Raw genomic sequence first — 12,397 nt, 5'->3', positions numbered from 1 at the left:
CCGGTACACGAAGAACCATCCGAACCAAATCATTTGAAGAAGAGGAACCGTTAATTTGTTAGATCCAGCAAGACAGGTGGTTGAAAAGGGCTGAATCGAGACGCCGGAAAAACATACATGATGTGATTGAACATACATGCTATTTTGGCAAGATTCTGTCGCGGCGGGAACAAGGCTGAACAAGTTTTGTCTAGCTTGTAGTTTTATAACAGGTCGTTCGTTTTTTCGGCGACGGTGGGGAGAGGCTTCACCGGAGAAGTAAGGGAGGGAGGGTGGGGTTGGTTTATAAATATATTTTTTATAATTTAATAATATGTGGGGGCCAAGAAATACATATATACTTATTTAATTTATTTTGTGTTATTAAGGGTACTTTAGTCATTTTACATGTACTTAACTGAGTAAATCCACGTCCATCCACTCAACGGACTATCCGAGTAACAAAAGATCAAACCACAGGGACCATACGTGTAATTTTAAAAAATTGGAAACTAAAAATGAAAAAATGAAAAACCACATGACTATCTGGGTAATTAACCCTATAATATATATTTTTTTGGAAATCTGGTGGTAATGGTAAAGTGGCAATACCAGAATCAATGTAACAGCTGCCTTATCTTTATCCCTCATCAATCTCTCCGCTAATGAAGTCAGCAGCAGCGATAATGTCAGGCCTTTCTCTCTCTGCATCGCCGCCCTGCTCTGCCTCCCGTCCTCACAGCTGCCTCCGCCTCTTCTCTCTCTCACTTCCAATTTACCGCTCCATAAATACACATCCAATTCACCTAAACCCTAATTTCGTCGTTCGAAATTCTTCTTCTAGCGGTTCTTCCATCACCGCTAAGCCGTCTTCCGAGATGCGGAAGAATCGCAGTAATGGATTGGAGCAGGATCAGAAGCTCACCGCTCTCCGTCAGCTTTTCCGGAAGCCGGATATTAACATTGACGCCTATATTATTCCTTCTCAGGATGCTCATCAGGTTTGGTTATGTGTTGATGCTTGTATGTTAAATTACGGATGAATTACTTAATGCTGTTGTTTGTTAAAGCTATTGCTAGGGTTTTGAGTTTGATTGCCACTAACAACAAAAATAAACGGTTACCAGAAAAGGAAAGATAAGCGTCTGGTTTGGGTGTAAACGAACCAAGCCCGAGGCTTGTTTCGAACTCCATTTCTATTTCTAGAGCTAGAGCTCAGCTCGTGAGCACTTTTTTAAGCTTGAAGCTGGCTCTTTTGTTATTTATTAATGAGTTAACTAGCTTACAACCCCGTGTATTACACGGGTTAAGTAACGAAAAATGTAAATTATAAACTTGTATATAATCCTTATTAATGAAATGACTTATTTAGATAAATTAGTAAAAATAAAGAACAGTTATATTTTCGTTACTTGTACATATGATTTGATACTTTATTAGTAATTATAGTTTATATCCAAATAATTAGGGCTGTAAACGAACCGAACGTTCAACGAACAGTTCGTGAATCGTTCGGCGGGAAGTTCGTTTATGTTCGTTCGATTAGCTTAACGAACGAACACGAACAAAAAATTTCGTTCGGTTAGCTTAGCGAACGAACACGAACATAGGTCTCGTTTGTTCGACTGCGCTCGTGAACGTTCGGTAATATGTCCGGTTACGTTCTTCCGTGTTCGTTTGATTATATTAAAAATAATAAATAATAAACATTTTATCTAAACATATTGAAAACTTGAAACCCTATTTTTTCTAAGCTAAAATTTGGACATGCTAAGACATTTTGGGGATAATTATGTCTAAGTTAGTTAAAGCTGATTCACCGTTTGGTGGTGTATTAGACTTCTTGTGTTTTGATTTATCATTTGATAGTTGTATTTAACTACTTATGTTCAATGTTTAAGGATAACAATATTTTTATTTTTTCATTTTCAAGTTAAATGTTCGTTTGCGTTCTTTTTTATTTGCTTGCGTTCGTTTGTGTTCGCTTGCGTTCGTTTTTGTTCGAGACCAGTGTTCACGAACTGTTCGTGAACAACTGAGTTTCCTTAACGAACGAACATGAACATAAACTTATGTTCGGTATGCGTTCGTGAATAGTTCATGAACATGTTAATTTCCTTAATGAACGAACACGAACATGACCTTGTTCGTGTTCGTTCGGTTCGTTTACAGCACTACAAATAATATACTTTATCTTAACAAATATATATGGTTAGGGTAAAATGAAAACTTCTACAAGTTGTGAGAACTTAGATAACTCAACCTTACAAAAGGTTTTTTTGAATTTTTTTACAGAGGGTGTGAATAAGCGGTTAGAGACTCAAAGTGTTAAACTTTTTGATTTTGGATTCAAGTAGTTAAAACCACTAAAACATAGGGATTCAAAAAGTAATTTAGTATTAATTAAATTTGAAATTATACGTTTGATCTCTAACTATATTAAATAATATTATACTTAATATATTATTTGATACATTCATATTTGTTATAGATATTTTTTATTTAAATTTGAATTTAGACGTTCATCTCTAACTATATTAATTAATATTATATTATATTTTGTGTATAAAATTAATATGTAATACTATTATTAAAAGGGAGGAGGCACCAGAGAGTGACACGTGTACAAAAAGATTTTCGTTTATTAGTATAGGAAGATTACTGTTTTAGTCTGGTTTGTCAAAAATTACTATTTCAGTCCATTAGTTTAAAAATTGCGATTTCAGTCCCTGTGGTTTCACTTTCGTAACCATTTCAGTCCCTGTGTTTTCACTTTCGTAACCATTTCAATCCATTATTCTGTTAAGTACAGGGACTGAAATGGTTACGAAAGTGAAACCACAGGGACTGAAATCGCAATTTTTAAACTAATGGACTGAAATAGTGATTTTTGACAAAACACAGGGACGAAAACAGTAATTAAGTCTTTATTAATTGATTTATACACTTTTTGTGTGATTGTAAATGGTTACATGTAACATGAGATATGTTATTTAGGTATTTTTATTGTAAATTGTATGTAATATTAATGATTATTATTATTATTATATAAATATATATATTCAATATTCTTAATAAAATTTATATAAATAATAGGCTAGCCAGCTCGAGCTCAATAAGTGAAACTAGGGTTTGGGCTTGTTTATTAAACAAAGCTTGATTTTAGGCATGATCTTGGGCTCGTTTAAGCTCGGCTTGATTCGAGCTTTTAGCGAGCTGATCTCGAGTAGCTAATGGGCGGATTTGCTTGTTTACATTTCTAGTTTTAACGGACAAAATTGTTGTTTTACATGTTCAACAAGCCAAGCTATTGTTGAAAATGGCAACCTAGGAAGATTGTGTTGCTAATTGACATGATTAAGCTAACATTGCATTACTATGTAATCAAGTTCTTGTTCAGTAGAATTATCCACTTTGTATTACCATAGTGTGATTGTTAGTTGCTATGGATACAGAGTGAGTTTATTGCCGAGTGTTATATGAGGAGGGCCTACATATCAGGTTTTACTGGTAGTGCTGGCACTGCAGTTGTTACGAGTAATCAGGCAGCTCTTTGGACAGATGGCAGATATTTTCTCCAGGTTAATATAGTAATCTGAATTTTCTAAGTTGCAAGTCCATCGTCGTAAGAAAGATAAGTTATATTTAATTGTTCTTTGTTACGATTGTCTTTACTAGGCTGAGAAGCAGTTGAGCTCTAGTTGGATTCTCATGCGTGCTGGTAACTGGGGTGTCCCTAACACGACTGAGTGGCTTAATGATGTTTTAGTGCCTGGTGGCAGAATTGGCATCGATCCTGTGAGTAGTATTTGAATTCCTGTGATGTGTTGGTGTTACTGAATTGTTGTTCCCTTTGTCCAGAAGTTATTTTTTTTTACTTTGGGACCATGGGTAAGCAGAGGTTGACCACACGTGATCACTTGATTGTTTTTGAATCACGGAAATTATGATAATAACTAGGTGACAATTTGGGCGTATCAACCTGTAGCAAATTTATTTTTAATATTCATTGATGATTCTCTTGACACACACACACACATATTATACATACATATATATATACACACACACATATATATATGTGCATGTGTGTGTGTGTGTGTATAAAGTTATATCATTAACTTTCTAATGAACTCTTATTTTTTTTAGGTTTCTTTAAGACTACTTCACCCTAGTAGATGCAACCAATAAGTTTACATGCATATTTAACAACATGGTTGTAAAAATCCCGACTAGGCGCCTATTAAGTCTCGATTAATCGCCAATTAATCTCGATTAATTTCCGATTAATCCCCGGTTAATCCCGATTAATCGCTAGACCCCACCCTACCGGCCGACTAGCGAGTAGCGAGTAGCGACTAGTGATTTCTACAACCATGTTTAACAGTCAGTTGATAATATGCTTGTGTGTGATGCCACCTTCTCTTGTATATGTGAAGGGAGCAGTTTCTTTTTTCTTCTGATGCTGTAAATGAGTTGAAGGAAGCTGTTGCTAAAAACAACCATGAGTTGGTGTACTTATATGATGTTAATCTTGTGGATGAAGTATGGAAAGAAGCAAGACCAAAGCCTCCAAACAAACCAATTCGAGTGCATGACCTTAAATATGCTGGTGTAGATGTATCAACTAAACTATCTAACCTGAGGGCTGAACTCACTGACCACGGTTCATCTGCAATAGTAATATCTATGCTTGATGAAGTTGCGTGGCTACTCAACTTGGTAATGCCGTTTACCTTTATAGTTGTCTAGTGCCCTACTTCTTTCTGTGTTACTTTGAAGACAGTACAATAAATCAGTTGCATAACTTCATATGCAAAATTGCTCTAGACACTGCTGAAAAAAATGAGATACCAGATAATTAAACATGGATCATGGATGTAATCATAGTTATTAAAGGCGTGAGGCGCACTCAGGGCGATTTGTTGGGCCTGGGGCTTTATTTGCGTCTAGGCGCGCCTGGGCGCTCGCTTTAATAACCATGGCATGAACCATAGTTATTAAAGGCACGGGGTGCACTCAGGGCGATTTGTTGGGCCCGGAGCTTTATTTGCCCCTAGGCGCGCCTGGGCGCTCGCTTTAATAACTATGGATGTAATTGAAGGTTGCAATTTCACCTTTAATGAGTCAAATGGATTGAAAGATTTGAAGTGTAGTTAATGGCTTATAACATCTTAAATCACTTTATTTAAAGAAAATATAAGCAATAGATTAGTATAAATGTGCAAAAATTGCAACATACCTTCACACAATCACACGTTTACCAATAATAGCAACATTTGAGAATTTTTAGAAATAGGAACATACTTCATTCTCTTACTAGTTATAGCAACCATGAGGATTACGGTAAGTGTAATTTGCTATTATTGACAAAAAATGGTTCATCTTTTCTTAGAACAAAGGTTTGGCAGTTTATACGTATATATATTCCACAGTTATTAAAGTGAGCGCCCAGGCGCGCCTAGGCGCAAATAAAGCCACAAATCGCCCTGAGTGCGCCTCGCGCCTTTAATAACTATGCTTCCAGTTAGTTCATGTCATAGTTATTAAAGCGAGCGCCCAGGCGCACCTAGGCACAAACAAAGCCCCGGGCCCAACAAATCGCCCTGAGGGCGCCTCGCGCCTTCAATAACTATGATATATTCTATACATATCAAATACATGGATCATTTATGAAGTAAAAGAAAAGGGGGAAAATTTAGGCCCATCCATTTGCCAACCTAATGTATTCTCTGCTATGATCTTGCTTTTCTGCTGATAGTAGAAATTTGTTTGCAGAGAGGAAATGATGTTCCACATTCTCCTGTTATGTATGCATACTTGATAGTGGAGACTGATTCAGCGAAACTTTTTGTTGATAACTCCAAAGTCACCCATGAAGTGATGGACTACTTGAAGAAAGCTGGCATAGAGTTAAGATCATATGAGGCCATTCTTTCTGAAATTGAAAGGTTAGTTTGGACTTTTGACCATGAATTTTTTCTGCATGCTGATTCTTAGAGGTGACACACTCATTTACTCATGAATTGGTTGATTGCGGTTATGTTTTTATCTCTAATGAGTCTGATGGTAAAATAAAAGAAATTAGTTTATGAAACTGGTTAAATGGGTAGAATTGTGGAAAGTTGCCTAAAGTGCATTTTGAATGCGCCTAAATCCTCCTATCATCAATTTTTTGAAAATTCATTAATAAAACTAAATAGTTGTTATAATCATTATAACACAAGTTTATAATATTTTGGAATTTGGACAAAAAGTGTTGTGGGTCCACCCAACCCCACTTGACCCAACTGATATAAATTTACTCGTTTTGACCCATTACCCACCCCACCCGTTTTTCTACTTGTACCATTTCCACAGACATTTTGGTGAATAGTATTTTGTAATATGAGTATATGATGCTATTTTTACTTGACCATTCTTTCAGCTTTAGCTGTTCGGGCCCACTTTTGGTTAGACACATTTATGTGTGTATTTCCAATGGGTCAAGTTGGTAAAATAAAAGAAATTAGCTTAAAATGAACCTGGTCAAATGGTTAGAAAGTTGCCTGACCCGTGTTTTAGAATGTGCCTAAAACCTCATAAGTCAATTTAATTAAAACCAGGTAAATATTTAAATGATATAGTTCTAATAATCATATTTGATACACTAGTTTATAATTTTATGCACAAAAAGTTTTCCAGATCAACACCACCCCACCTGATCCAATCAAATACAAAATCACCCTTTTTGACCCATTTCCTGTCACACCCATTTTTCCACATATACCAATTCTACATGAATTGTTGAAAAAATGCTATTTTGACTTGGACACTCTGTTCTTCAGTTTAGCTGCTCGAGGGGCCCACCTTTGGTTGGACACATCATCAGTTAACGCTGCAATTTCAAGCACATATGCAACCGCATGTGATAAATATTTAGAAAGGCTTAGCAGTAAAAAGAAAGGATATAACTTATCTGGGGGGCCAACTGCATTGTATAAGAGCTCTCCCATATCTATAGCTAAAGCAATTAAAAATCATGCTGAGTTAGAAGGGATGCGTAATTCTCATCTAAGGTAATCAGAACCTGTTGCATTATAAAATTGTAGCTTTTGTTTATCAATTGTTTTTTCCATAATATAAGTAAATAAAATATTATATATCTTTTATATTTGTATCAGGGATGCAGCTGCTCTTGCTGAGTTTTGGTCATGGCTGGAGGAGGAAATAAATAAAGACGTGTCTCTCACAGAGGTAGAAGTTGCAGACAAACTTCTTGAGTTTCGTGCAAGTCAAGCTGGTTTCGTTGATACTAGCTTCGATACTATAAGTGGTATATTTCTACTAAGTTTATTTTTTTTTTCATTTTCTTTTTCATGTTTTTATTATTTCCTTTGATATTCTAGGGCTCTTGGAATTGATAACTAAATATTCTTAATATATTTTTTTATGAACTTAAAACAAGCATTTGAACTCGCAGGTTCTGGTGCAAACGGTGCTATTATACATTATAAAGCAGAAGCAGATAGCTGTAGTGTTGTGGATAAACAGAAACTCTTCCTACTAGACAGTGGGGCTCAGTATCTTGATGGAACAACTGATATAACACGTACAGTACATTTTGGTGAACCTTCTGAACGACAAAAAGAATGCTTCACCCGAGTTCTTCAGGTGAAAATCTTCTTACTTTAAAATCTTCTGAAATCTGAAGTATTATTAATCAATTTCAACATTAAAATGATCTTTTTGATCAAGCAGTTATGTATGTAAAATAATTGCAGGGTCATATAGCTCTTGATCAAGCAGTGTTTCCAGAAAATACTCCAGGTTTTGTACTGGATGCGTTTGCGCGTGCTTCCCTATGGAAAGTTGGACTTGATTACCGTCATGGTAATTTTCTTCTCTTTTTCCACATGATACGATGGGATGCATGCATTCATTACCAATAATTTGCTTCTCTAATCTATTAGGAACTGGGCATGGAGTTGGAGCCGCGTTAAATGTTCACGAAGGTCCACAAAGTATTAGCTTTCGATTTGGCAATATGACTCCCTTGCTTAAAGGCATGATCATCAGCAATGAACCAGGCTATTATGAGGACCATGCCTTTGGTATTCGAATTGAGGTATTATTTTACCTGTTTAGGGTGTTTAAATATCTTGTAGGGTGCCACAAAGATAGTATTAATATTAGAATATTAGACTTTGTTTATTGTAGCTAAAAATTTCTTCAGGCAATACAAATTACGTTTGATGAATTTGATATACGTCATGCAGAATCTTCTATTTGTCAAAGAGGTCAACACTCCTAATCGTTTTGGAGGAAACACATATATTGGATTTGAGAAGCTTACATTTGTCCCTATACAGGTATGTTTACCTGTATTTTTAGCTTTTATAGGTCTTGGTGTTCTTGTACAAATTTTGTTGCATATTTAATCTTAAATTGTGCATTTGTTTTTCGTATTAGTTCAGTTCATGCTAATCCCAGTATTGTGATGTAGACTAAATTGATTGACTTAACCCTGCTCTCTGCTGCTGAGATTGATTGGCTAAATGATTACCATTCGCAAGTTTGGGAGAAGGTAAATCTTCTTATTGCTGTCATCTAGAATGAAAACTTATTTTTGTCATTATTATGACTTTTGCTATCATCATAATTTGCTGTTGTAATTTTTGTTATTAGTATAGTTGTTATTGTCTTTACTTAAATTTTCTGTTATGCTATAGAGCCAAAACACTGAAGACCACATTCACGTCGGAGGAATGATGGTGAATTAGAATTGACCTGCATTTTTAATATAAAAAATGAAAAAAAACAAAAAATACATGACATGGCTTACAAGTTAAAACAATAAGCAATTAGAATATCGACTTATTTTGTCCCATGAAAACTGCTTGTTTAGTGGCCCGATAGTTTTAGGACAATGTTTAGTTTTATAAAAGGTATATAGTTAATAGTAGCCATCAAGACATAATTCCTAAATACCCTTTGGAATCAAGATACTGCATAAACTTATAGGAAGTTAAGAAAAAGAGATGGTCTTTATGTTCGATTCATGTATCAAGGCATTGAAAGTAATGTCTTGCACGCGACAGTTAGGATACATGATCCATAGTGCCCTCTGATTTAGACAAAAAAAGACACTACTTGGTTTCAAAATGGGCTGGTTTGCCAGGCAAGGTGATTAAAGACTTTAAGGTGAAGGCGCACTTGAGGCGACCAGCACTACAAAAGACTAATAAGATGAGAGGCGCCAAAAGGAGAGGGCCCAAGTAAAGTAAGCCTATTAAATTTTGGAGTAAATTACAAATATCGTCCTTTATGTATGCCACTTATTGCAAACTGTGTCCTTTGTCTTCAATAATTACAGAAAACGTACTTTATGTTTACGAACCCTTACACGTTATGTCCTGTCCTTTATCCCTAACTCAGTTAATTTTCATGCTTAAGTCTGACCAATTGGACCCCACATGAGGGTATCTTGGTCATTTTACCCTAAATATTAAAATAAATAATCATAAAAAATAAAAATAAAAATCCACCAAACTCAAATCAAACTCAACACCTGCTATCATTGTATCTTGGTAATTTTCATCGTTTCCACCACCTACCCCCACCGGCCACCACCACCACTTGCCGCCACCAACACCACCCGCCTGCCACCACCACCAGACTCAAATCAAAATCCACCAAACTCGAATCAAACTCAACACCTGCTATCCATTGTATACACCCCCCACCAAACTCAAATCAAAATCCACCAAACTCAAATCAAACTCAACGCCTGCTATCATTGTATACACTCCCCACCAAACTCAAATCAAAATCCAAAACCCAATTCCATTTACAATCTTTATATTTTATAACATACCTAAATAATCAAAACCTGAGTTATACCCGATTCAATCAAACCCACAATAAAACCCCCCTCGATTGTTCAAGAAAACATAAAGACCAGTCACCACCGACCAAGCAGCTCGCCATCGATCTGCTGTCTAAAGGCCACAACCACTAGGTCTTCCTAAGCCACCCACAACCGCCACGACCACCACCGATCTGTTTTCTAAAGGCCACAACCCAAAACCGCCACGACCACCACCGATCAAAACCCCCTCCACCGATTTGCTTTCTAAAGGCCACAACTATGAGATCTATCTCAACCACCACTGATCTGTGGGTATGCGATGGTGGACTTGAGAGAGAGAGAGAGAGAGGAGAGAGGAGAGAGAACAAGTACGTGTGTGCAGCGAGAGAGAGGGACTAAGTGGCCGGATATGCGGGTGCCCGGAGTTACTGATGGTTGAGGTGGGAGTGGTGGTGGCAGGTGGTGGCGGTGATTGAGCCACGGAGGTTGTGGTTGCAGGTGATTTAAAGGAAAGATAGGTAGAGAGAGTGAGGAGAGAGAGAAGGGTATACATATGTGTGTGATATTAATATTTTAAGTTTATATTATGTTTTGTTTATTAAAATGTTTAAATAAAAGAGTAAAAAGACTAAAATACCCTTGTGTTACCTAATTTAACAATAAAAATTAACTGGGTTAGGGCTAAAGGACATAACGTGTAAGGGTTTTCTAAACATCGAGTACGTTTTTCGTACTTATTGAAGATAAAGGACATAGTTTGCAATCTGGTGTCAACATAAAGGACGATTTTTGTAATTTACTCTAAATTTTGCAGATAATGTAGATGCCAAATATAACACAAAAACAAAGTATGAACAAGTTAAACAAACTAGAAAGTCAGTATAATCACTTTCTTCTATGTTGTCCTGAGACACTTATCTTAAAACTTATAGATCCCCAATATCATCCAAGTAAACAAAGAGAAACTTAGAAAGAAAAAGTTTATCATGCAGATCAAAATCTAAGAAAGAAACAGCTGATGAAAAATTATTGTTATGGAAATATAATCTTTTAGTTGTGTAGAATCAGAAAAGGAATATATTTCTTTTGTCCCTGTTACACATATATAAATATGATCAAAGAAAGTAAAAGTAGACATCCAAATCCAATATGCAAGTTATGATTCCTCTCATTGCGTAAGCATTGTATTGGTCTTAAAAACGGTAATACAAGTATGAAAGGTTAAGAAAAGAAACACGCAAAAGAAAATTACCAGTTCTTTCTTTGTGGCAACGGGCAACCTGTCATAGAAATAGATATAAAACACCTGAAATCGACTCGCGTGACAAATCTCATGGTAGCTTTCATAAAAACACCTTGCCACAGTCAAGACTGGGTTGTGTTGAAATGGTTACTTTGTAGCGTGGTTTGATATATGGGTCAGCTTGGGTTCATGGTCTAAACACTTTTCCTCCACTTCTGTTTACTTTAAATAATTATTGTGTTAAATATAACAATTATTTCATAAAAGCCTAGACTTTGGAATAAAACTATTCGGAGGATTAATCCGTTGAAATACGATTTATGATGTGTGCGGCTTTTCAACCTGGCCCGTTTGACCGTCTTTATCTGCATGATGATCTAAAACAATAACCCCAACTGACTTGAGAAAGTTGCTGCCTACTACTTTTGCTTGCACTATTTCTTTCCTAATTCATGCATGCTGGATATATTCTTACAGGTTTCATCATTGGTGGACGGGTCTGCACGCGAGTGGCTTTGGAATAACACACGTCCAGTTGCGAAACCATGATTCTTTGCATCTATGCTTTTCTACATGTATATATACATACAAGGAACTAATTGAACTACATTTGTAGGATGCATAGCTGCCTATCATGGCTTGTTAATTTCATGATCATTGAGTGGTATGCATTATTCTTTCTCTGAGAGCCAGATTCAAGTGAGAATCACATAATAAGGAACCAAATGAATCACTTAATAACCTCGGCCTGAACAACTAGAGTTACAGTGGAAAGTTAGTAAAACGAAAGCGTCTTCATTGTTCTTGATCCAGCCTCCTGTACTTTTGCTCGCGACCGAATACAAAGGGATGAACAAGTCTTGATTTCACCTATAATTTTAGAAAACGAGGAAAGTTCCCTTTGAAAATCAATTCATTGCTGGTCCTCAATAGCATCCTTCAGAAGGTATGTGCTACTGGAAACAATCTGATACGGATCCACCCATGTGACCCGTATTCGCAAGTGGAGCACCTGCATGTTTGACCACGTTTACTTCTTGCATAATTAAATCATTTGCACGTTTACTTTTTTTTCCTACACAATTCTAGTTCCACTTCATGCATTAGCATTCCCACGTTCACCACTTTGTTATGTATTTTCCTATTTAAGTTGTATTACATTTGAGATGAAATCAAGAAGAAAAATTAGATCAAAGTTATTATTGTCTTGTTCTCTTATCTATGTTCTTTGAAGAGCCTAATTGTCAGGATCCGCCTAAATACACAACTTTCTGCGCAAGTTCTGGAAGAATAACTCCGTGACACTAATCCACTTTATGGGTCTA

The 12,397-nt window shown here is 36.2% G+C and overlaps 1 protein-coding gene across 2 annotated transcripts; it reads left to right on the top strand.

The window, feature by feature from the left end:
• Positions 1–563: 563 nt before the first annotated feature.
• On the top strand, positions 564–11,764 carry LOC110910695 (aminopeptidase P2). Of its 2 annotated transcripts, XM_022155304.2 has the most exons (13): positions 564–980; positions 3,435–3,560; positions 3,658–3,777; positions 4,426–4,701; positions 5,758–5,930; positions 6,807–7,037; positions 7,143–7,294; positions 7,442–7,632; positions 7,743–7,851; positions 7,932–8,086; positions 8,238–8,330; positions 8,465–8,545; positions 11,550–11,764. In XM_022155304.2, the coding sequence occupies exons 1-13, from the start codon at positions 645–647 to the stop codon at positions 11,619–11,621; spliced, it is 2,115 nt and encodes a 704-aa protein (XP_022010996.1). In that variant the 5' UTR covers positions 564–644; the 3' UTR covers positions 11,622–11,764. The 2 variants fall into 2 exon arrangements, with proteins under 2 accessions (XP_022010996.1, XP_022010997.1); XM_022155305.2 differs by lacking the exon at positions 4,426–4,701 and having other exon boundaries at positions 567–980.
• Positions 11,765–12,397: the final 633 nt, after the last annotated feature.

The sequence above is a fragment of the Helianthus annuus genome, chromosome 6 (assembly GCF_002127325.2).
Source record: "Helianthus annuus cultivar XRQ/B chromosome 6, HanXRQr2.0-SUNRISE, whole genome shotgun sequence".
NCBI lineage: Eukaryota > Viridiplantae > Streptophyta > Magnoliopsida > Asterales > Asteraceae > Helianthus > Helianthus annuus.
Note: the sequence above shows the minus strand (reverse complement) of the source record. Positions and strands in the feature narration are given on the sequence as shown.